Source organism: Dendrobates tinctorius, unplaced genomic scaffold, assembly GCF_039654945.1.
Source record: "Dendrobates tinctorius isolate UK_male_01 unplaced genomic scaffold, ASM3965494v1 ptg000020l, whole genome shotgun sequence".
NCBI classification, from domain to species: Eukaryota; Metazoa; Chordata; class Amphibia; order Anura; family Dendrobatidae; genus Dendrobates; species Dendrobates tinctorius.
This window is the reverse complement of record NW_027361688.1, coordinates 19895498-19920665: the sequence shown is the minus strand read 5'-3', so window position 1 is coordinate 19920665 and position 25168 is coordinate 19895498. Positions and strand designations below refer to the sequence as shown.

The 25168-nt window shown below is 46.6% G+C and overlaps 1 protein-coding gene across 2 annotated transcripts in view; it reads left to right on the top strand.

Moving 5' to 3' along the window:
• The window catches only part of RFX4 (regulatory factor X4), a 99988-nt gene extending 85269 nt beyond the window's left edge, over window positions 1–14719 (top strand). For both annotated transcript variants that reach the window (XM_073567836.1, XM_073567835.1), the window contains exon 18: window positions 9636–14719. In XM_073567836.1, coding sequence (XP_073423937.1) covers window positions 9636–9905 — 270 coding nt within the window. In that variant the 3' untranslated portion in view covers window positions 9906–14719. The remainder of the gene's footprint in view (window positions 1–9635) is intronic.
• Window positions 14720–25168: the final 10449 nt, after the last annotated feature.

Genomic DNA, 25168 nt, shown 5'->3' with positions numbered 1-25168 from the left:
TTTCACAATCCTCCAACTTGTAGATGAGTAGGAAGGCTCATAAATCCGAGACAAGTGGCATATTCACGATGGTCGCAGCCAATAGAAATTAACGTAGCACTAAAATACATACAAAATAAAATAGATATATAGTATACACATATAATATGGAAGAAAAAGAATGGATGGCACTCACTGTTCAAATACAAAAGCTTTATTTCAACATACAAGGCATCAGCACGAGAGACATGTGAAAGGTACGGACTACGGCCGTTTCGCGCTCCTGCGCTTCAACGGGTCCAGATGAATGGTGAGTGCCATCCATTCTTTTTCTTCCATATGGATTCAGAGCATGTTGCTTCTTTTGGAGCGAGCACCCGTTCTGTGATTTAGGGGTTTATGTGGCATTTTACGTAACGTGTGCTCCTTATCTCTTGGATTTTTGATGGATTGAGTGGCACAGCGGTGTTTAGTGCTTTCTACTTTTGGATTTATACACATATAACAGCATATTAGCCAAACTGTAGTTGCTACAGCCCAAAGAATAAAAAGACAAATTTTGTTTTCATGGAGAATTTTCTCTGTGCTGCTCAAGCAGTTTAGTAGATTTCCTGCTTATGTCCTCAATTTTCATCTGGAAATAACCTAAGGGAAAAAGGTTCAGTCAAAGTGTGAGGCTCAGTGTCATTCAAGGCATACAACAAAGGGGGGAGGATCCTTCTGCAGCCAGAACCGAGATTGTAAGAGGAAAGAAGGGTTGACATGGCTAATGTCCCAGGACATACAAAGAAGTCTTCTGACTTAGAAATCCTCTGTTAATTTTGTGGTTCCGTCAGCCATGTTGGCAGGTGACTGTTTGTATTAAATTTTGAAAGCTTAATAAAAATTTATTGAATAAAAAAAGGCTTCTGACTTGAACCTCACCGGTCTCTTCTTCCTTTTCTTTATACCATAAATGGATAAAAATTGCTAATCCTCCAATCACTGTCTGAGGCAGGACATAGTTGTTGCAAGTGATTGGCTGAGTGGGCCTTTCCTATCACAGAAAGTAAAGTGCAGGAACGATCTTACAAGCATAATTCCCAGAGCTTTGAGGGATTGATAAGGGTAAGCATTACTTCTTTTACATTTTTTAAGCAGTCTGAATTCATTTTAGACTGAATCCTGTCCTGGAACAAATAGAGATTTCTCAATGGTTCCTATCGGTCTCTACTTCTTGGTCCCATCCCATCACACTGTGATAAAACACTCCGGGATCGGCTTTGCTGGGGTCAAAGGTCATGTGCGTTCAGCATGAAACTCAGGCACAGAGCTGGGATTCGGGTGTAACTGACCCTGGGTCAGGTTTATTAACGGTGAAAGCAATGCAAAAGGAAATAAAACATAAAACAAATCCTTGCCTGTCCGGCACTAACTAAACAATGGACAACCTAACTACCAACTGGCGGGCTTCTCCCATCCAGCCAAACCACAGTTGCAGTAGGCACTGCTTTCACTCACGTGTGTCTCTCACACAGACAGGCTCTCTGTGTTCCCAGGCTGAGACACTCACACAACCACCTGGCATCCTTTTATATCCACCTCCCATTATTCATTAGCAAGCAGGTGCGATACTGACCAGACTAGGCCACATAGGAAAGGAATTTGGGCGAGATATACCTGCCCTCATCCACTATTCCCACATGATTCTCACATATCCCCCCCCTCTGCTCAGACCACTCCGGTCGAGCAATGACACCCGCCAAACAGTGCACTCGGGACAGGGCATCTGCATTTCCCATCTGTACCCCTGGGCGGTGCTCCACCGTAAAAGTGTAGGCCTGCAGGGCAAGGAACCACCGGGTCACCCGGCTATTCCGTTCCTTGTTCAAGTGCATCCACTTGAGAGGGGCATGGTCAGTGATCAGCCTGAACTTTCGGCCCACCAGGTAATATTTGAGGGCCTCTAGAGCACACTTAATGGCGAGGCACTCTTTTTCTACGACTGCATACCTTTGCTCGTGTTTATTCAGCTTCCTGCTGAGATAGAGGACTGGGTGTTCCACTCCGTCCCTCACTTGTAAAGAGTACGGCCCCGATACCAGTATCAGAGGCATCCGTTTGTACCACAAACTCGCTGCGGAAGTCCGGAGTCACCAGTACGGGCTGAGAGCAAAGTGCCCGTTTTAGGCTATGGAAGGCTTCTTCAGCCGCTAAACTCCATTTAATCATGACGGAGTCTTTCCCTTTTGTAAGATTCGTCAGGGGGTAGCGATGGCTGCAAAATTGGGTATGAACCGGCGATAATAGCCGGTGATCCCCAGGAAGGCTTGCACCTGCTTCTTGTTGACAGGTTGTAGCCAGTCCTGAACCGCCTGAATCTTATCAAGCTGGGGTTTAACAACACCCCTCCCAATTACATACCCCAAATACCGGGCTTCTTCTAGCCCGATGTGACATTTCATGGGGTTCGCGGTTAGACCTGCCTCCCACAGGTCGTCAATCACAGCTTGTACTTTCTGGAGATGAGTCTCCCAGTCCAAGCTGTAAATGACAATGTCGTCCAAATAGGCCGAAGCGTACTGCCTATGTGGCCTCAGGACTCGATCCATCAGTCTCTGGAAGGTTGCCGGTGCCCCGTACAGTCCAAACGGCATATACACATACTGAAATAGACCTTCTGGGGTAGCAAATGCTGTCTTTTCTCTGGCAGCCTCCGCCAGAAGGATCTGCCAATACTCCTTTGTTAGGTCTAGGGTCGTAATATACCGGGCTTTTCCTAACCGATCTATTAACTCTTCGACCCGGGGCATAGGGTAGGCATCAAATTTTGAGACTGCATTCAGTTTCCTGAAGTCATTGCAGAACCGGATGGTGCCGTCCGGTTTAGGAATTAGCACAATCGGGCTGGACCAAGCACTGTGTGATTCCTCAATGACACCTAACTCTAACATTGCCTTCACTTCTCGGGAAACGGCTTCACGGCGCGCTTCCGGGATTTGGTAGGGCTTTATGTGAACTGTGACACCAGGTTCCGTTACGATGTCATGTTTCATTAGCGTAGTCTGCCCGGGTTTTTCTGAGAAAAACTTTTGGTTGTGAAGTAGAAAGTGCCTGACCTCAGTCTTTTGCCTCTCCGAGAGCGTCTCTGCAACCCGTACCTCCGGTACGGTATGCGAGCAGACGGGACGGGCCAGCTCCGCTGACAAGGCAGACCGATCTTTCCAGGGTTTTATCAGATTTACATGATAAATCTGTTCAGGTTTCCGTTTACCTGCCTGGTATACTTTGTAGTTTACTTCACCAACTCTTTCCTTAATCTCAAAGGGGCCCTGCCACTTTGCCAGGAACTTACTGTCCACCGTGGGGACCAGGATCAACACCCTATCTCCGGGTGCAAACGTACGGATCTTGGCGCCCCTATCATAGATTCTTTTTTGGGCTCCTTGAGCCTGTATCATGTGTTCTTTGACGATAGGCATAACAGCCGCAATACGGTCCTGCATTTGTGTGACGTGATCTATCACTGTTTTAAACGGAGTGACCTGACTCTCCCAGGTTTCTTTTGCAACGTCTAACAGTCCACGAGGACGTCGGGCGTACAATAACTCGAAAGGCGAGAATCCCGTGGAAGACTGGGGTACTTCCCTGATGGCAAAAAGCAAATACGGAAGTAAATAGTCCCAGTTCTTCCCATCCTTGTCTATCACCTTTCTCAGCATCTGCTTCAGAGTTTTATTGAACCGTTCGACCAACCCGTCTGTTTGAGGGTGATACACGGATGTGCGTAACGGTTCGATTTGTAACAATCGGCAGAGCTCCTTCATTACCCTGGACATAAAGGGGGTCCCCTGGTCGGTGAGTATCTGTTTTGGTATACCGACCCGACTAAACACATGCACCAGTTCCTTGGCAATCGTCTTGGTGGCCGTGTTACGCAAAGGGATGGCCTCCGGGTAACGAGTGGCATAATCCAAGATGACCAGGATATGTTGGTGTCCACATGCAGACCATGGAAGGGGCCCAACTAAATCCATCCCAATCCTCTCAAATGGGACTTCAATAATAGGTAGGGGTACCAAAGGGCTACAGAATCGGGGCTTAGGTGCAGAGGCTTGGCAGTCAGGACAAGACTCACAATCAGTGGCGGATTATAATGAGGTCAATTTGGGCAGTTGCCCCGGGCCCAGTGGGGTTAAGGGGCCCACAGCCCAGGCCAGTAAATTGCCCCATTATAATCCGCCACCGCGCAGGGCCGGATTATAGGCAGGGCAGGCGGGGCTTCAGCCCCGGGGCCCCCACCACAAGAGCTTCTAAGGGGGCCCCCACCACATTCCTGCTGGCTGCTGCAATGGCACTCCATCTTCTCCCCACCTAAAAGTGAGTGACCGTGGGGGCGGCATTATGTGCTCTGCTACCAGCAGCATCTACAAGTAGCGTCAACGCTGATGCTGCTGGTAGCGTGCAAAGGCTTGATGAGATCACAGGAGGTAAGGTGTCAGGACCCCCGATCATGTGACCCCTGTCTCCTCCCCTCCTGTGACCTCATCACAGGTCCTGTGCGCACAGCACAGAGCACTGAGAGCAGCCATGTATGTGGAGTGCGGCTCTGCGGGTGGAGGTCGGTGCTGGAGGCCCCATTATTCTCTATGTGGAGTGCGGCTCTGCGGGTGGAGGTCGGTGCTGGAGGCTCCATTATTCTCTATGTGGAGTGCGGCTCTGCGGGTGGAGGTCGGTGCTGGAGGCTCCATTATTCTCTATGTGGAGTGTGGCTCTGCGGGTGGAGGTCGGTGCTGGAGGCCCCATTCTCTATGTGGAGTGCGGCTCTGCGGGTGGAGGTCGGTGCTGGAGGCTCCATTATTCTCTATGTGGAGTGTGGCTCTGTGGGTTGAGGTCGGTGCTGGAGGCTCCATTATTCTCTATGTGGAGTGCGGCTCTGCGGGTGGAGGTCGGTGCTGGAGGCCCCATTATTCTCTATGTGGAGTGCGGCTCTGCGGGTGGAGGTCGGTGCTGGAGGCTCCATTATTCTCTATGTGGAGTGTGGCTCTGCGGGTGGAGGTCGGTGCTGGAGGCTCCATTATCCTCTATGTGGAGTGCGGCTCTGCGGGTGGAGGTAGGTGCTGGAGGCCCCATTATTCTCTATGTGGAGTGCGGGTGGAGGTCGGTGCCGGAGGCTCCATTATTCTCTATGTGGAGTGCGGCTCTGCGGGTGGAGGTCGGTGCTGGAGGCTCCATTATTCTTTATGTTGAGTGAGGCTCTGCGGGTGGAGGTCGGTGCTGGAGGCTCCATTATTCTCTATGTGGAGTGCGGCTCTGCGGGTGGAGGTCGGTGCCGGAGGCTCCATTATTCTCTATGTGGAGTGTGGCTCTGCGGGTGGAGGTCGGTGCTGGAGGCCCCATTATTCTCTATGAGGAGTGCGGCTCTGCGGGTGGAGGTAGGTGCTGGAGGCCCCATTATTCTCTATGTGGAGTGCGGGTGGAGGTCGGTGCCGGAGGCTCCATTATTCTCTATGTGGAGTGCGGGTGGAGGTCGGTGCTGGAGGCCCCATTATTCTCTATGTGGAGTGCGGCTCTGCGGGTGGAGGTCGGTGCTGGAGGCCCCATTATCCTCTATGTGGAGTGCGGCTCTGCGGGTGGAGGTCGGTGCTGGAGGCTCCATTATTCTCTATGTGGAGTGCGGCTCTGCGGGTGGAGGTCGGTGCTGGAGGCTCCATTATTCTCTATGTGGAGTGCGGCTCTGCGGGTGGAGGTCGGTGCTGGAGGCCCCATTATCCTCTATGTGGAGTGCGGCTCTGCGGGTGGAGGTCGGTGCTGGAGGCCCCATTATCCTCTATGTGGAGTGCGGCTCTGCGGGTGGAGGTAGGTGCTGGAGGCCCCATTATTCTCTATGTGGAGTGCGGGTGGAGGTCGGTGCCGGAGGCTCCATTATTCTCTATGTGGAGTGCGGCTCTGCGGGTGGAGGTCGGTGCCGGAGGCTCCATTATTCTCTATGTGGAGTGCGGCTCTGCGGGTGGAGGTCGGTGCCGGAGGCTCCATTATTCTCTATGTGGAGTGTGGCTCTGCGGGTGGAGGTCGGTGCTGGAGGCCCCATTATTCTCTATGAGGAGTGCGGCTCTGCGGGTGGAGGTCGGTGCTGGAGGCTCCATTATTCTCTATGTGGAGTGCAGCTCTGCGGGTGGAGGTCGGTGCTGGAGGCTCCATTATTCTCTATGTGGAGTGCGGCTCTGCGGGTGGAGGTCGGTGCTGGAGGCCCCATTATTCTCTATGTAGAGTGTGGCTCTACGATTCGTGACCCCTGTCACGTGACGAGGGGGGCCCACAGAGTCTGAACTGCCCCGGGCCCTGGCTACCCTTAATCCACCCCTGCTCACAATATACACGAATATCGTGATGCATGCCTGGCCAAACAAAACAGTGTAATATCCTTTCGGTGGTTTTCTGGACTCCCAGGTGACCTCCCATCACATGTCCGTGGGCCAGGTCCAGCACCTGCCGCCGGTAGGGTTTTGGCACGACTAATAGTTGCACCGTATCTTCCCCCTTTTTCTCTATCTGATAGAGTAAATCATTCTCCAGAACCATGTAAGGATATGCCAGCCTAGAGCCAGGTTCTACGGGTACCCCATTTATCACTTTTACATTTGTCCTAGCCTGAGAAAGGGTAGGATCCTTTATTTGCTCGCTTTGGAAGTCATCTTTCTGAACTTCTAAATCCGGCAAACGGGGAGGTGGACGGCTGTCGGCCTCCTCCTCTTCCCCGGTCTCCTCCGTATCACCCGCCATGACTGAAAACGGGAACTGCAGGTCATTTCCCGCAGACTCTTCCCCCGAGTCTTCCGGGGAGACCTCTTCCAAGGGTTCGGGACCCACACGTGCCCTGGGAGAAGAATCATGTACACTATTACCCGAGGGCATCAACTGATTCTCCCACAATTGCCAGAAGTGGGGAAAATCCCGGCCCAGGATAACATCATGCAATAACGCCGGGACGAGTCCCACTTTATGTTGCACAGACCCATAGGAAGTAGTAATGCATATGACCGTGGTGAGGTATGAACAGGTGTCTCCATGCACACACGTTACAGAAAATTTGTCTGATGGTCCAGTCGGGGCTGACACCAGACTGGCCTTCACCAGAGTCACCACACTTCCCGAGTCTAACAATGCCACCACATTTTTGTCATCAACAGTTAAATCACACAAGTGTTTTTCCACATCCTTTTGACCGGCATTCACACTCACTACCCGTGCAACCATAGACATGCGGTTTTTTGAGTCTGTGACGTCGCACTGCATGGGTTCAGTAGTGACCGGACAGTTCGCAGCAATATGTCCCATCTCTTGGCAGCGGAAACACCTAATGGGCCCCTTGCTTAGACCATAGTTCGTTACTCTCGGCCTCGCAGTGCGGGCAGTCCCGTTTTCCTCCCCCACTGTCTTAGGGATTTTTCCATCTCCCCTACTCCCTGGAACAGTCTTACCGGTTCCACATGGAGATGATGAAGAACGAGGTGGGTTAGCGTCGTCTCGGAGTCCTTCCGCCACCGAGTAACATTCAACCAGATCCACCAGTTGATCTGCCGTCGTAGGATTTCCATGGCTTACCCACTTCCTCAGGGCTGGCGGTAGATCTCTCAGGTACTTGTCCATGACGACTCTCTGGATTATCTCTGGCGCTGTCAACACCTCGGGTTGTAGCCACTTCTTCGTCACGTGGATCAGGTCGAACATCTGTGACCGCGGTGGTTTATCCGGCTGATAAGTCCATTGATGCACTCTCTGTGCACGGACAGCGGTCGTCACTCCCAGCCGGGCCAAGATCTCGGCTTTCAATTTGTCAAAGTCCTGCGCAGCTTCAGGTTCCAAGTCATAATACGCCTTTTGGGCCTCACCGGAAAGAAACGGGGCAATCAGGCCGGCCCATCGTGCCTTCGGCCATTTTTCTCGCACCGCCGTCCGTTCAAACGTGGTCAGGTATGCCTCGACGTCATCTTCGGTCGTCATCTTCTGCCAGTACCGACTCACGTGAATCACTCTCAACTCTGCTTCCAGGTTAACCTCAGGTAAGCTTGCCAGGCGCTGCGCCACCTGCTGGAGAAGCGAACGATCGGTAGCTGTCATGTCCACCAACTCCTTCAGCTGGGCCATCATCACCCGATTCGCTTCTTGCTGGACGGCGGTGGACTGTACCAGCGCTTTCACCACGTCCTCCATGCTCATGCTTGCAACGTGATGCCCGCGTTCTCCACCACAATGTGATAAAACACTCCGGGATCGGCTTTGCTGGGGTCAAAGGTCACGTGCGTTCAGCATGAAACTCAGGCGCAGAGCTGGGATTCGGGTGTAACTGACCCTGGGTCAGGTTTATTAACGGTGAAAGCAATGCAAAAGGAAATAAAACATAAAACAAATCCTTGCCTGTCCGGCACTAACTAAACAATGGACAACCTAACTACCAACTGGCGGGCTTCTCCCGTCCAGCCAAACCACAGTTTCAGTGGGCACTGCTTTCACTCACGTGTGTCTCTCACACAGACAGGCTCTCTGTGTTCCCAACCACCTGGCATCCTTTTATATCCACCTCCCATTATTCAATAGTAAGCAGGTGCGATACTGACCAGACTAGGCCACATAGGAAAGGAATCTGGGCGAGATATACCTGCCCTCATCCACTATTCCCACATGATTCTCACAACACCATAAAGGAACAGAAATGCCAACTCCACCAATCACTGTCTGAGGCGGGACATTGTGGCTGGAGGTGATTGGCTTAGTGAGCCTTTCATATCACAGAAAGTAAGGTGCAGAAACGATCTTATAAGCACAATTCTGGAGCTTTGAGGGACTGATAAGGGTGATCATTACTTGTTTTACATTATTTGAAGCAGTCTGAATTCATTTTACATCTGTCCTGGAACTAATAGAGATTTCTTCCTGGTTCCTACCGGTCTCTACTTCCTGGTCCCTATCAGTCTCCACTTCCTGGTCCCATCCCATCACACCATAAAAGAACAGAAATGCCCACTCCACCAGTCACTGTCTCAGGCGGATCATGATTGCTGCAAGTGATTGGTTGAGTGGGCATTTCCTGTCATGGAAAAGTACAGCGCAGCAAGAATCTTGTCATCATAAGTACAGAAGCTACAAGGGATTGATGAGGGTGTGAGCATTACTTCTTTTACCATACTTGAAGGAGTCTGAACCCGTTTTAGACTTTAATCCTGTCCTGGAACAAATAAAGATTTCTTACCATGTTCCCACCGGTCTCTACTTCCCTACAGTCCCACTCCATCACACTATAAATGGAAAGAAATGCCAATTCACCAATCACTGTCTGAGGTGTTTTCTGAGGTGTGTCTCTGTTGCTGCAAGTAATTGGATTAGTGGGCATTTCCTGTAATTTCTGGAATACAGACATAGAGACCACTTAGGGTTAATTAAGCACCAAAAACGGAAGCTTACTTCCGTTATTCCTTTTTTTAAGCCGACTAAACCTGCTTTAAATAATTTTATTATTTCAAAGAAAGCTCATTTGAAAGTCAGGGAATACGGGGATACTTTTGTGTAGAGTATTCCTTTAATTGATATCGTGAACCTAATGGTCCGAAATAAGATACCTGATGGTTTTTATAGTAAATAAGATTCTATTTCTGATCATTTTTCTTTTTTCTTTTCAGTACCCATTCAACAGCCAGACCCGGATGGATCCATGCCTCATGACCAGTACTCCCAGACTCCATCCGAGCCAGGTGACACCAAGATGGCAAGAAGTAGCATCCGGCAACTCTTGTTACTCAAGTCCAACCATGCATTCTACCAGATATGGAAGCTCTACTGACATGTACGCATCTCTGGCTACAAGACGTAACTCTGACTATGAACACATGCAGCATTTTCCCGGCTTTGCCTACATAAATGGAGAAGCTAGCACGGGGTGGGCTAAATGAAGACTGTCTTGGGAATTTTGGAACTTTCGAAGATTTTTTTCTTTTTTTTTTTTCGTTCCTGAGATTCTATTAAAGGGATTAACACAATGGGCACAACTTGGAAAAACAATGAACGTGTACAGAGGACAACAACAAAAGAATCTCGTAGAAAAAGGAATCTATGGATACTGTAGAGCACTATGTGGGGCCAATTGGTGCCTTCTATATGTTATTAATTCCCATTGATTTGACCAGTTCCAGACAATAATTAATTTCCGTTCTAACAATATTCTTTGCTGTAGGTTCATTGGAAAACCATACTTATGTATTTATTTTTATAGTTGTGTTTGGACACAACCGGTCAAAAAAGGTAGGTACCTAAGGACACCCGAAAGGCGGGTGAGAGGTATCTCCGCAGATCTGCCCTTGGTACTATTAACTCTTCACATATGCCCATTCTAAATCAGGAGGCACTTAATAATAATAATAATAATAATAATAATAATAATAATAATAATGTTCTTGGGACACCTGAAATCAATGTCAACCATATTAGCCTAGTACCCATTACTATGGCTTAATTCTGAACGGCATCTACGGTAGTTTTGATCTCTGTTCCTGAAACTTTCAGTGAAATGTTCAAAAAATACAGTAAAATTTAGAGGAAATAATTTATTTTGCACAATGGTCTGTTATATAAGAATATATGAAGATATCCCATTTCATGAGCACTTGGGTCATAGACAGTCTTTCCAAGGCAAATATGCATTTTGTTCCCATCTCGTTGCCTCATATCTAAATACCCTGGACAACGCAGAGTGGCTTTTTAGTGCCCTTTCTGGCACTCATCTCCTAGGACACATTCTCCTATCCTTTCCCCATATACCCCCTTGCCGTAGGAGCAAATTTCAGTGTTACCATGGCCTGGGACATATGACTACTACGAGCTGTGGTATTGGTCATGCTGCCTACTTTCCAACCTTTGAATTATTCCCATTCTCATGCCAATAGTTCCATGACCGCCAGTACAAAAGAGGTGTGGTTTATCAAAAACCACACCCAAATGTGCCTCTTTATCGTGCGGGGTATGCCTAAGGTTGGCCTTATATATCCTGAATTTTTATAGAAAATTTTGGTAAGAATTAGTTTTCACGAAGTTGTATAACACTCCGAGAAATGTCCATAAAATCCTCCAGAATAGCCAGTTCAAATACAAGTAGCACCTTGTTTGAGGTCCGTTTTGGGTATCAATCCTAAGAAAACCCGAACATCTGGGAGGTCCAAGTTACAGGTGCATCTCTCCAAAATCAGAATATCTTCAAAAAGTTAATTTAAGTTACAAAAAGTGAATCTCATATATTCTATAGAGTCATTACACACAAAGTGTTCTATTTCATGTGTTTATTTCTGGTAATGTTGATGATTATGGCTTACAGCCAATGAAAACCCAAAAGTCATCATCTCAGTAAATTAGAATACTTTATAACACCAGCTTGAAAAATGATTTTAAAATCCGAAATGTTGGCCTACTGAAATGTATGTTCAGTAAATGCACTCAATACTTGGTCGGGGCTCCTTTGCATCAATTACTGCATCAATGCAGCGTGGCATGGAGACGATCAGCCTGTGGCACTGCTGAGGGGTTATGGAAGCCCAGGTTGCTTTGATGGCAGCCTTCAGCTCGTCTGCATTGTTGGGTCTGGTGTCTCTCATCTTCCTCTTGACAATACTCTATAGATTCTCTATGGGGTTTAGGTCAGGTGAGTTTGCTGCCAATCAAGCACAGTGATACTGTTGTTTGTAAACCAGGTGTTGGTACTTTTGGCAGTGTGGACAGGGGCCAAGTCCTGCTGGAGAATGACATTTCCATCTCCAAAAAGCTTGTCGGCAGAGGGAAGCATGAAGAGCTCTAAAATTTCCTGGTAGACAGCTGCGCTTACTTTGGTCTTGATAAAACACAGTGGACCTACACCGGCAGATGACATGGCTCCCCAACCATCACTGATTGTGGAAACTTCACACTAAACCTTGGAAATCAAGGTCCCAGAGTCTGGAGAGTGGAGAGGCCACAATCCAAGCTGCTGGAGGTCTAGTGTGAAGTTTTCACAATCAGTTTTTCTTTTTTTAATAAATTTGCAAAAATTTCTACATTTCTGTTTTTTTCAGTCAAGATGGGGTGCAGAGTGTACATTAATGAGAAAAAAAATGAACTTTTTTGATTTTACCAAATGGCTGCAATGAAACAAAGAGTGAAAAATTTAAAGGGGTCTGAATACTTTCCGTAACCACTGTATTTAGCACAGGGCTGGAAAAATACAGACAGAACATTTAATTGTGCTCATTTGCTTTAAAGGAAACTTATAGCTTGTCATTTATAGTCAATTTATTTGTAGTAAATGCCGCTGTTCTCCTGAATCCGGCGATGTTTTTCTTTTGTTCCTGTGCCTCTCCATTCCTGAGATATGACCCCATCATCCCCATATATAAATCTAGTCTTTATCTGCAAGGGGGTGTGGTCCTCAAGTAGTCACACATAGAGGAGAGTTGAAGACCATGCCCACTTAGAGAAGAAGACTATATTTACATACAGAGAAGAGGAGGCCATATCTCAACAACAGTGAGGCACAGGAACAGAAGAAAAACAGCATCGGATTCATGAGGACAGCGGCATTTCCACCACAAAACAAAAAATTACATATTAATGCAAGTGACAAGTCCCTTTAATGTCCATACCCAGTACTTACAATATTTCTGATTTAGCGACTCTACAGTATTTCAGTCTGCTGAGCAGTTACCTATATAAACCAGTAAGATCAAGTCTTTCAACCCACATTAGAAATAACAAAGTGCAACTAAACTTTTTTTTAAAAGTTCTGATATGTTGTAGCTACTGTTGTAGTTTTGATTGGATGGATTCAAGGTCCTGAGACCACCACTTATCTTTCAAAGAGGGGGCAGAAACACTCAGATTACCACTAAAGGGGCTGTTCACTACCTCCTGCCATATGGTTATGCCTATGTGAGCCCTGCAGAGAATTAGCAGCTGCTGTTGGGCTGCTGTGCTCTTACTACTTCAGCTTGTTCGAGATTTGTCCGAAGGCGTAAACCTTGGAAAAATGGAAGAAGTGACAGCGTAACAGCCCAATAGTAGCAGCTCATTGACTTCAGGGCTCCTGTGGCATAACAATGGCAAGGGAGACCCAGAGCCAACATTGCTAGAGGAGCGCCAGTGCGGGAAGGCAGTATATGGTGTGTTTACTTTACATAGGTGACTACTCCAGGTAGTGGACAACCCCTTTAAGCAGGCTCAGCATGGGTCTGTACACAACTCTGTTTAAGCAAAAGGTTAAACTGAGCCCTTTTGTTGATTCCTGTGAGCGATCGGTGGGTGTATCAGGACCCGGATACCCACCGATCAAAACTATTATACAGTGGCTACAAAATATGAAAACTTTTTAAAAGTTTAGCGACCCTTCATAGTTGTGTTCTAATTGGTTGTTGCAAGTAATTTCTTCATTTTTTTGCATGCAGTATGAGGCTCATGTCCTATTAGACTTATCCCCGCTTCTTATTTTTCAAGGAGGGTTGGATTTTGGCACAAGTGAAGAGTCATCCTGTGATGTGAAATCTAAAAATTTGGCAATTGGACTAGCATGGCCATTAAAGGGAATCTCTCAGCCGGTTTTTGTTACATAATCTGAGAGCAGGATGATGTAGGGGCAGAGACCCTGTTTCTAGTGTTGTCACTTACTGGGCTGTGTGTGTGTTTTATCAGCAGATTATCACTACAGGACTAGTTGCTTTGTGTATCCTAGTCCAGCCGCGCCCCCACCATTGATTAGCAACGTTGTCAATAAAGAAGCAGCACAGAAAGCAGTCAATCAGTGGTGTGGACGGGGTTATACACATCTCAGCATTTAGATCTTCAGCCAAGTAAACTGTGATTGTATCACAACTGCTGCACCCAGTAAACTAAGTGATGCATCGCTGGAATCAGGGTCTCTGCCCTGACATTATGCTGCTGTCAGATTACATAGCAAAAACTTGCTGACAGATTCCCTTTGAAGCTAGTATAAATTTGAACACAAGGATAAAGTTCTCTATTCCAGGTCAGATCTCCTGAAGCAAATACTTGCATTTTGTATTAAATACTGATTCTAGCGCGTCTTTTCTAATAACTTTCTGGTGTTGTTCCCTCTGTTATTCCTTTGGAACATATGAATGAATTAACAAATGGGTCTTTATATTAATTCCCCTATTTAATAGAATGTGTCCTTCGTAGTCAGCACTGATTGGACAGTGTCGAAAAGTGAATGAACACACCCACAACTGGCAACACCCAGTTGTCTATTTAGTTATACATTTCCTGGGGGAATAACAGAGGAACGACACGGCGTCGGAAGAAGAGATGACCCCAAATTGTTGTATTATGGGGAAAACAAGTATTTACTAACACTGACATGTCAGAAGGGCCGCCAGATCCTCGAATGTTTGCGATGTAGTATGTATCAGCATTTACACCAGTGCCTTGAGGGATTTGCAATGCGGTGTCCGTGGATTGTCACGTCTAATGGTAGTATTGTAAGGTTTGTTTCTCTAGTAGATGAAATTAACAGGAATATATTTACAGAAACGCACTGAGGAAATAAAGTGGACTTATTACCCTATGGGTAAGACAATAATGGTCGATATAACGTCGCAGCAATTTGTAGATAATATATTGCTAGCAGCGAGTGTGACAACCGTGCACGTTGCAATTGGAAATATACGTATTATTTGTACAGCTGTAAAGCGAGTGTTCACGCCAATAAACAGTTTTACTGGAAATTTACTATTCCACTGTTTTGCTTGTAAAGTTTTTGATTGTTACTGGGTGGCGCAGTTCCAGATGAGTTGTAGGATGGTTCACCATAGTGCTGATGGAGAAAACGCAGCCTATGACCGGTTTCACATGTCCGACCTTCACAGTCCAAGTACAGACCACTCACAGTTCTCCAGACCCAAACTCCACCGTGTAACGCCGGCATCCCTGCATGGTTCCTTTTCCTCCTCCCAGCAGTGACGCCGACGTGTTTACCGTCGCAGCTGCTCAGTGGCATCTAATGATCCGGCTTCCGGTTCCCAGGGCTTGCACACATTGTGCAAGGTCCCCGGCAACGCGCTTAGGTAGCATGCGTTCCCTGCTCCATAAAGAGGGTAGCGTGCACACTCCGGAAATGCCTGTAGCCTATAGCTGGGAGGCTGTTATGGGTTTACCACGATAGAGAGGGGCCAGAAGATTGCGAAATCTGATTTCATATACTCCTGCACTAATTAGAAGCACTTCACCATTATATTAAACAGTGCAAGTGTGAAGATCTGAGGTTGTGGGTTGTAATAATCACCTAGGCAGGTTAACAATGTAATTATTTTTATTCCTTACGTCCACGGTCTTACAGCAATTCCGTGTAGATTATCCCCAATACACATCCTAGTTCCACTGCCCCCGTACCAGGAGATACCCACTGTCTCCCAACTTTTTGTTTTTGTCACAGCTTTTGAATCTCCTGCCGATATAATCTGTAGTTACAGCCCATGCTCCTCCAGACAATGGCTATCACGACCATAGTATGTGTATCCCACTCCAGACAGCAACAACAGTCCTGAAGATAGTTTCTCACAATTAGACAATGGATATCACGACCGTAGCACATGTACCCAGCTCCAGCCGAAAACGACATATAGTACAGTCCCAACCGGGGTTCTCCATACGCCTTTGTAAGTTCAGTGATGAGCAGAGGAGCAGACCTGCATTCCACCAGATGGAGCCATGGCTCCTTGGTCCCTTGGGCTGTTCCTGAAGCGATCCTTTTTGCAGAGGGAGCCAGAGACTTTTTCCATCCACAACTCCCATTCATCACATTCTTCTAAAGGACTGGATGAAGGTGGAGGGAGGTGATCATTCATTGTTCGATTGTTCAAATAACCTGCATATATATCCTAAGTTGTGTAGGTTAGTAAACTGAAGTGGGCTGATGCAATATTTAATCAGCATGCATTCACAAATTAACATAAAACAGGAGTCAACATACAGGCTTATATGAAACAATGGCTCCATTTAGGCCTATGAAACACAGACGAGTAATGGAAGATATGCTTTACCTGATTACCAATCTTGTGTTTGGCCTTAGGAATACATAAGATCCAGCCTGAAAGTCTTCCTCTGCTTAATGTCACTGAATGGAAACATTGATTCCTGAAGCTGAACAGTTCCCAGGTAAAAGTAGTGCAATAACGAGCAAGCAAATCTCTAATGAAACACAACAAAATCAATGTAACCAGTGCTACGTGGTGGAAAAAGTCTGCATCCCTGGATTCCGCTCTTGCACTGGTCCAATAGTCTTTAATTCAAGGGTAATCTGTTCAGTTGAGAGCTCGAGGAACTTTAATATTTTAATGGTCTCAACTGTTGAGTGTTGGCCACTCCTCTCTGCTATATATACCAGCCTCTGGCAATCAGAGATTGCCAGTGTTAGTTTCATATTGCCTGGTTCTGGAGTTGGAGATGTGGGTTGTTTGAGGAGGCATTAGTAATGTTGTTCAGAAGACTTACTTGGTGATTTATCTCCTATTTGTTTTTTTCCTTCCCAGTGTTCCACTCTGTTTTTTGTGAATGCATATTTGTGTGATTGGTATTTTCGTTTATCCCTGTACGTCTTCCGTTGTTAGTCTGGTTTGTGTATTCTTATACACTACAACTCCTTATTTCACTTGGTGAGGGAGGGTCAGATTAGGGCTGATTTAGGATCTCAGCAAGGCACGTAGCCCTCGGCATCTTCACCATCTGGGGAGCAGGGATAGCTAGGGCATCTTTAGCTTTAGGGATAGGGAAGGAGCCCCTAACCCCGGGATATCCTGCAACAGAGTTATGGCATTAACACTGGCCCAAACCAATTTTTTTATCCATCATGGACCCAGTTACTGCTCTGACAGGGCAAGTGCAGCAACCCAACCTTGAGGAGACAGTGAGTAGGTCTGTCGTTTTGCAGTACCCAAAAACGTCTGGTTTAGTGACCGCTACTACCATGCAATCTCTGGTGGAACCCAAGATAGCTTTGCCTGACAGGTTCACTGGTTAAGAAATATTTCCAGGCACTGGATCATATATACGATGACCCCAACCGCATCTCCCTGGCCGAGTCTATGTTACGTCAGCTTCAGCATGTACATGGGCCAGTGGAGGAGTATTGTTCTGAATTTCGGAGGTGGTCCACAGATACTAAGTGGAATGACCCTGTGCTTTGTAGCCAGTTCAGTCAATGGCTATCTGTAAGGGTAAAGGATAACTTTGCTCTGTCTTTTACTCCTGTTTCCCTTGAGGCAGACATGTCTCTGGCTATCCGTGTGGACTCTCATCTTCGCCAGAGACATAGACACTCAAATTTTCGGGGGGCACGGAAGACAAGGCAACTTAGGTCTGAGTCAACTGAGGAACCAATGCAGTTGAGTGGGATGACTCGTTCTTTTGGTCCAACTGTAGTTGAGTGTAAAGGGGGAGTGTGCTTTTTCTGTGGTGAAAGGGTCATTTTGTGGGTGTTTGTCCTTCCTTATCACACCGTAAACATCCTCCGGAAAACTAAGGAGCCCGGGCTGCAGGGAGGTTTCCTCCGTGGGTAGGTCACAATTTTTTTTTACCGGCTGAGATCCATCTGGGCAAAAATAAGGTGGCAATTTCAGCCTTTCTGGACAATGGGGCGATGTTTAATTTTATCGACCTTAGGTTCATCCAGGTCCAGCCTTCAGGGCCTCAAACCACATAAACTGTCGAGACCAATACCCATATTTGCCATTGATTCTGCACCTTTGAGCCAGGGGTATTTTACTCAAATCGCTAAATCTACATGCAGGGGCCAAGTACTCAGAATTTATTGACTGTTATGTGCTAGAAGCTCTGCCCTCTCCTGTGGTTCTTGGGCTACCTTGTCTTACACTGCATAATCCTGTGGTAGACTTGCAGACTTGGGAGGTGGTAAAGTGGAGTGAGTATTGTCAAGAACAATGCTTGGGCACCTGGCTAGCCAGGGTGGGTAGCCAATCTCTGCATGAATACTTGTCTGACTTCGGGGATGTATTTTCAGAACAGAGGTATCAAGAACTTCCTCCCCTTCGTCCTTACGATTGCGCCCTTACAATTTTAAACCTGGGGCCAAGCTGCTCAAGCTGCTCTGAGGTCCACAGACGCAGGCCATGAAAGACTATATTGCTGAAAGTCTGGAAAAGGGCCATATCAGACCTTCTTCATCTTCCATTGAAGCGGGGTTTTCCTTTGTCAAGAAAAAAGACAGGGAGGTTACGCCCCTGCTTAGATTTAAGCGAACTTAATCAGATCACGGTCCGGGATCCATATCCTCTCCCTCTCATTCCAGACCTCTTTAACCAGCAAAATAGTTTTCTAAACTGGATCTTAGAGGGGCATATAATCTTATTTGAATTAAGGAGGGGGATGATTGGAAAACTGCCTTCAATACATCTGAGGGACACTATGAAAACCTTGTGATGCCATTTGGGTTGACTAATGCTCCCGCTGTCTTCCAGCACTTTGTAAATGATATTTTTAGTCACTTGGCAGGTTGATTTGTTGTGATCTATCTTGATGGCATATTAATTTGCCTGACTTCGAGTCGCATCAGGTATCAGGCAGGTCTTACAGATACTCAGACAATAAATTATTTGTTAAACCAGGGAATTGCACAGTTATGTGAAAAAGCTTTTGCCCCATTCATGAATTCCTATTCTTTTACATGTTTTTCACACTTAAATTTTTCAGATCACCAAACACATTTAAATTTTAAACAAAGATAACACAAGTAAACACAGAATGCAGTTTTTAAATGAAGGTCTTTATTATTAAGGGAAAGAGAAATCCAAACCTACAGAATCCTGTGTGAAAAAGTGATTGCCCCCTCCCTCCCTTAAAAGATAAACTTAACTGTGGTTTATCACATCTTTGGGAAGCTGAGTTTAAATTCCCTAGCTGAGGCAGCTAGGTTCATTGCTGTCCATACTTGAGACGCGAACGTTGGATATGTGACAGTATTGATTGGAAGGTGGGCAAAAAGAATGATTGTGCCAATTTAAACGTAAAAAGTTCCCAATGGAAAATGTCATATTTGCTACTTTCTTTGCCTTAGGGAATGCACTGACTGCAGCCTATAACGTTAGGACTCATATGCGACCTGAGTCCAAACTACTTTGGACCCGTAATCAGTTTGCACAGTTGACAATCTTCCCAGTATATCTAGGAGGATCTCAGAAAAAGTAGAGACTCCCTACCTGGACTTCTTGAAGACTTGGTTAATTTCTCAGGTGATGTTGAAGTCTCCCAAAACTTTTCTGAAGGCTTCTTTTGGGTGGTAACCAAGATGCTCTGTCGTAAAACAAGGGTGGGAAATGGTGAAAAAAGGGCTATGTGGGAAATTATTCGGACATGTGCTTTGCTATCCGAATTCCAGAGTCTCCCGCACCACCTCACCTTCAATCAGCTGATCGGCACGAATATCAGGAGTCAGCAATTTCCTGTATAAAGATAAAAATCCACCCTCACTTCAGATAGAGACAAAGACCCACCCTCACTTCCTGTAGCGAGACAAGACCTGCCCTCACTTCCTGTAGAGAGAAAAAGACCAACCCTCAAATCCTCCAGAGAGACAAATACCCACTCTCAATTCCTATAGAGAGAAAATGAACTGCACCCAATTCCTGTACAGAGACAAAAAGCCGCTCTCACTTGCTGTAGATATACAATGATCCACCCTCACTTCCTGTAGAGACAAATACTCACCCCCACTTCTTGTAGAGACACAAAGACAGGTCCCCACTTCCTGTAGAGAGAAAAAGACCCACTCTTATTTCCTGTAGAGTGACAAGGACCACCCTTCACTTCCTGCAGCTAGACAAAGACCTCACTTCTTGTAGGGAGACAAAGACCCACCCTCACTTCCTGTAGAGAGAAAAAGAACCTCACCCAATTCCCTGTGCAGAGACAAAAATCCACACTCGCTTCAGGTAGAGAGACAAAGACCAGCCCACTCTTCCTGTAGACAATGATCCATCCTCACTTCCTGTAGAGAAGCAAGGACCGTCCACTTCCTGTAGATAGACAGTGATCGGCTCTCACTTATTGTAGAGAGACGAAGACCTGCCCTTATTTCCTGTATATAGACAATGATCCGCCCTCACTTCCTATTGAGCGACAAGGACCGTCCTTTACTTCCTGTAGATAGACAAAGACCCGTCCTCACTTACTGTAGGGAAACAAATACCCACAATCACTTCCTGTAGAGAGATAAAGAACAGCACTCAATTCCTGTGCAGAGACAAAAATCCACCCTCGCTTCAGGTACACAAAGACCTGCCCTCTCTTCCTGTAAATAGACAAAGATTTGCCCACACTTCCTGTAGAAAGAGAAAGATCCCCCCCCCCCTTACTTCACGTACATAGACAATGATTAGCGGTGAGCGAGTACACTCGTTACTCGAGATTTCCAAGCATGCTCTGGTGTCCTCCGAGCATTTTGGATGTGCTCGGAGATTTAGTTTTCGTCGCCTCAGCTGCATGATTGCGGCTGCTGGACAGCCTGAGTACATGTGGGAATTCCCTAGCAAACAGGAATTCCTCACAAGTATTCAGGCTGTCCAGCAGCCGCAAATCATGCAGCTGAGGCGATGAAAACTAAATCTCCGAGCACGCCAAAATACTCGGAGGTCAACCGAGCATGCATGGAAAAACCCGAGCAACGAGTATACTCACTCATCACTAACAATGATCCACCCTCACTTCCTGTAGAGACAAGAACCGTCCTTCACTTCCTGTAGAGAGACAAGGACCGTCCTTCACTTCCTGTAGAGAGACAAGGACCGTCCTTCACTTCCTGTAGAGAGACAAGAACCGTCCTTCACTTCCTGTAGAGAGACAAGGACCGTCCTTCACTTCCTGTAGAGAGACAAGAACCGTCCTTCACTTCCTGTAGAGAGACAAGAACCGTCCTTCACTTCCTGTAGAGACAAGGACCGCCCTTCACTTCCTGTAGAGAGACAAGGACCGTCCTTCACTTCCTGTAGAGAGACAAGAACCGTCCTTCACTTCCTGTAGAGAGACAAGAACCGTCCTTCACTTCCTGTAGAGAGACAAGGACCGCCCTTCACTTCCTGTAGAGAGACAAGGACCGTCCTTCACTTCCTGTAGAGAGACAAGGACCGCCCTTCACTTCCTGTAGAGAGACAAGGACCGTCCTTCACTTCCTGTAGAGAGACAAGGACCGCCCTTCACTTCCTGACATTTGTCAAGGTATCTCTACTGCTAAAGACGGATTACACTTGACAATATGCATTGGGCAGCAAGTGATTGACACTTTGAAGTAAAACAACATCACAAACTTTCGTCCTCGTAAGGCTTCTATTAGGGGCCATTATGCAATCAGCTCATGAGCATGCTCTATGTTGTCATCAGTTGTGGACATGGATGGGCATGCAGCTCCTTCTTTATGGCTCACACCACTGCGACCTTCCTTCAACCTTTTTATCCATTCATACATATTTCTTCGTGACAAAACACTTTCTCCATACTGTGCACAAAAGCTTCCAGAAATATCAGCGCTAGACAGACCCTCTTCTTTCTACAAAATCACAAGTGTGGCATTTTTTTTCTTCCACTACAGTCACAAATGAACTGATGTAACACATGCAAACAGGCACACTAGTGAATGAGGAGACAGTGACCTCATACAGAAAGCGCAGGAAAGACAATGCGGCCGTCGGAAGTTTTCATATAACAAAAGTGCAGAAAATTTTGATTCAACTTTGTATTTAGGAGCGCTATTCTGGGGTCTGTATCTGTTTAAGTGGTCAGGTGTATGGTTTGTATTATGATGAAGCAAAATCAAAGAAATGAGCCGGAGTGTAAGCTGGTAGATGTGCAATGTATAAGAGCATGTTCACACTGTGGCCATTTCACAGACAAAACCCAAGGAAAAAAAAACAAACGAGCATAAGCCCTATAGTAAATAAATAAGTAAATGGTAATAGTACATGTAAATAACATAGGGTACTTAGTTAATACTATTTTAATCAAAAAAACCTAAAAGCCATCCCACCACAACAAGGTGACCCATTGGGTCTCTAGTATTAAAAAACCTCTCCTTGTATCTGACGATTCCCCTTTTGAGCTGGACATATATCTATACAGCTTCCCATGCGCAAACGTTTGAAACCATCGGACTCCTGTAGTGCTGTGCCCTTATCTACATTGAGATCGTCTGACACAAGATGAGGCTTTAATACTACAGATAGGGTAGGATCCGAATGGGTACACCTTGTCGCCGTGGGATGACCTTAGTTATATGTACTGTTGCTGTTTACCCACTACAGGTTATATGCTCATTTGTTTTCTTTTATTTTTCTAGACTATGATAAAGCAGATCTGTCACTTACCATAAATGTTATTTTCTTACCTGGTGTAAAAGTCAACGTTGTCCTGAATCTGCCGTTATTTTCGTGTTCTTCCTGCGCAGTGGCGCACAGCTAATGGGCCCCAGTGCGATACTGCCCGCCGTAAGGTATCTTAATTTCAACAGTTGAATATATTGGTGAATCAAGGAGCCATAAGCTTGCTGATTCAGAATTGTGAGGGAATCTACTGAAGGGGTATCATACTGTGTGCATGGCTGTGGGGGGATCATCATACTGTCAGGAGATCTGTGGAGGCCACATAGTGTGTGGGAGAATGGTGAAGGCATCACGCTTTGTGGGAGCTCACTATGAAGGAGGAGCTATAGGGAGATCATACTGTGTTGGAGGCACTATGAGAGTATCATACTGTGTTGGGGGCACTGTGACGGCATCATACTGTGTTGGGGGCACTGTGAGAGTATCATTCTATGTTGGGGGCACTATGAGAGTATCATACTGTGTTGGGGGCATCATACTGTGTTGGGGGCACTGTGAGGACATCATACTGTGTTGGGGGCACTGTGAGGGCATCATACTGTGTTGGGGGCACTGTGAGGGCATCATACTGTGTTGGGGGCACTGTGAGGGCATCATACTGTGTTGGGGGCACTGTGAGGACATCATACTGTGTTGGGGGCACTGTGAGGACATCATACTGTGTTGGGGGCACTGTGAGGACATCATACTGTGTTGGGGGCACTGTGAGGACATCATACTGTGTTGGGGGCACTGTGAGGACATCATACTGTGTTGGGGGCACTGTGAGGACATCATACTGTGTTGCAGGCCCTGCACAGCCATCATATTGTGTTGGGAGAACAGGTGGGACATCATTTTGTGTTGGGGTTATTGTGGGGGCATCATACTGTTTTGGAGGCACTGTGGAGGCCATCCTGTATTGTGGAAGACTGTGGGGACATCATACTGTGTGTGGGGTACTGTGGGGTTATAATACTGTGGGGGTATTCTAAGGGAATTCACTGTTGCCGTATCATACTGTGTTGGAGGGGGTAATGTGGGGCTAACATACTGTGTAGTTGGCACTGTGGGGCCATCAAACTGTGTTGGGGACACTGTGAGGCCATCATACTGTGTTGTGGGCACTGTGCGGCTATCATACTGTGTGGTGGGCACTGTGAGGCCACTATACTGTGTGAGAACTGTGGGGCTATCACACTATGTGGTGGGCACTATGGAGCTAACATACTGTGTGGTAGGCATTGTGGGGTTAACATACAGTGTGGTGGGCACAGTGGGGCCATCAAATTGTTGGGCACACTGTGAGGCCATCATACTGTGTTTTTGAGCACTGTGGGTCATCATACTGTGTGGTGGGCACTGTGAGGCCACTATACTGTGTGAGAAATGTGGGGCTATCATACACTGTGGTGGGCACTGTGGGGCCATCAAACTGTGTTGGGGACACGGTGAGGCCATCACACTGTGTTATGAACCGGGGGGGGGGCATCATACTGTGTTGTAAGAACTGGGGGGCTATCACACTATGTGGTGGGTCATCATACTGTGATTGGGACACTGTGAGGCCACTGTACTGTGTTGTGGGAACTATGGGGCTAGTATACTATGTGGTGGGCACTCTGAACTGTGACACTATCATACTATGTTTGGGACACTGTGGGGCCATCATACTGTGATGGGGGCAATGTGGGGCTATAATACTGTATTGGGGAAAGTGTGGGACCATTAAGTTGTGTTGGGGCCACTGTGGAGCCATCATACTGCGTTAAGTGCACTGTCAGGCCCTCATACTGTGTTGTAGGGCTGTATGGCCATCAGAGTGTGTTGAAGGCACTGTGGAAATCATCATGTTTTGAAGATTATGACACATTTTACTGTGTGTGTGAGGGATACTGTGCGTGTATCATATGAATATGTGGGGGGATCATGCGCTATAGGGGCCATTAACGGGGTATTGCAGTGGGTGTGAACTCTATGGGGCTTCAATAGGAGAAAAACTACTGTGCAAGTACAGTCATGGCCAAAAGTTTTGAGAATGACACAAATATTAATTTTTACAAAGTCTACTGCTTAATTTTTTCTAATGGCAATTTGCATATACTCCAGAATGTTATAAAGAGTGATCAGCTTAACAGCAATTACTTGCAAAGTCAATATTTGCCTAGAAAATGAACTTTATCCCCCAAAACACATTTCAATATCATTGCAGCCCTGCCTTAAAAGGACCAGCTAACATCGTTTCAGTGATTGCTCCATTAACACAGGTGTGGGTGTTGATGAGGACAGGGCTAGAGCTCAATCTGTCATGATTAAGTAAGAATGACACCACTGGACACTTTAAAAGGAGGCTGGTGCTTGGCATCATTGTTTCTCTTCTGTTAACCATGGTTATCTCTAAAGAAACACGTGCAGTCATCATTGCACTGCACAAAAATGGCCTAACAGGGAAGAGTATCGCAGCTAGAAAGATTGCACCTCAGTCAACAATCTATCGCATCATCAAGAACTTCAAGGAGAGAGGTTCCCTTGTTGCCAAAAAGGCTCCAGGGCGCCCAAGAAAGACCAACAAGCGCCGACCATCTCTTAAAAGTGTTTCAGCTGCGGGATTGGGCTACCAGCAGTGCAGAGCTTGCTCAGGAATGGCAGCAGGCAGGTGTGAGTGCATCTGCACGCACTGTGAGGCGGAGACTCTAGGAGCAAGGCCTGGTCTCAAGGAGGGCAGCAAAGAAGCCACTTCTCTCCAGAAAAAACATCATGGACAGACTGATATTCTGCAAGAGGTACAGGGAGTGGACTGCTGAGGACTGGTCATTTTCTCT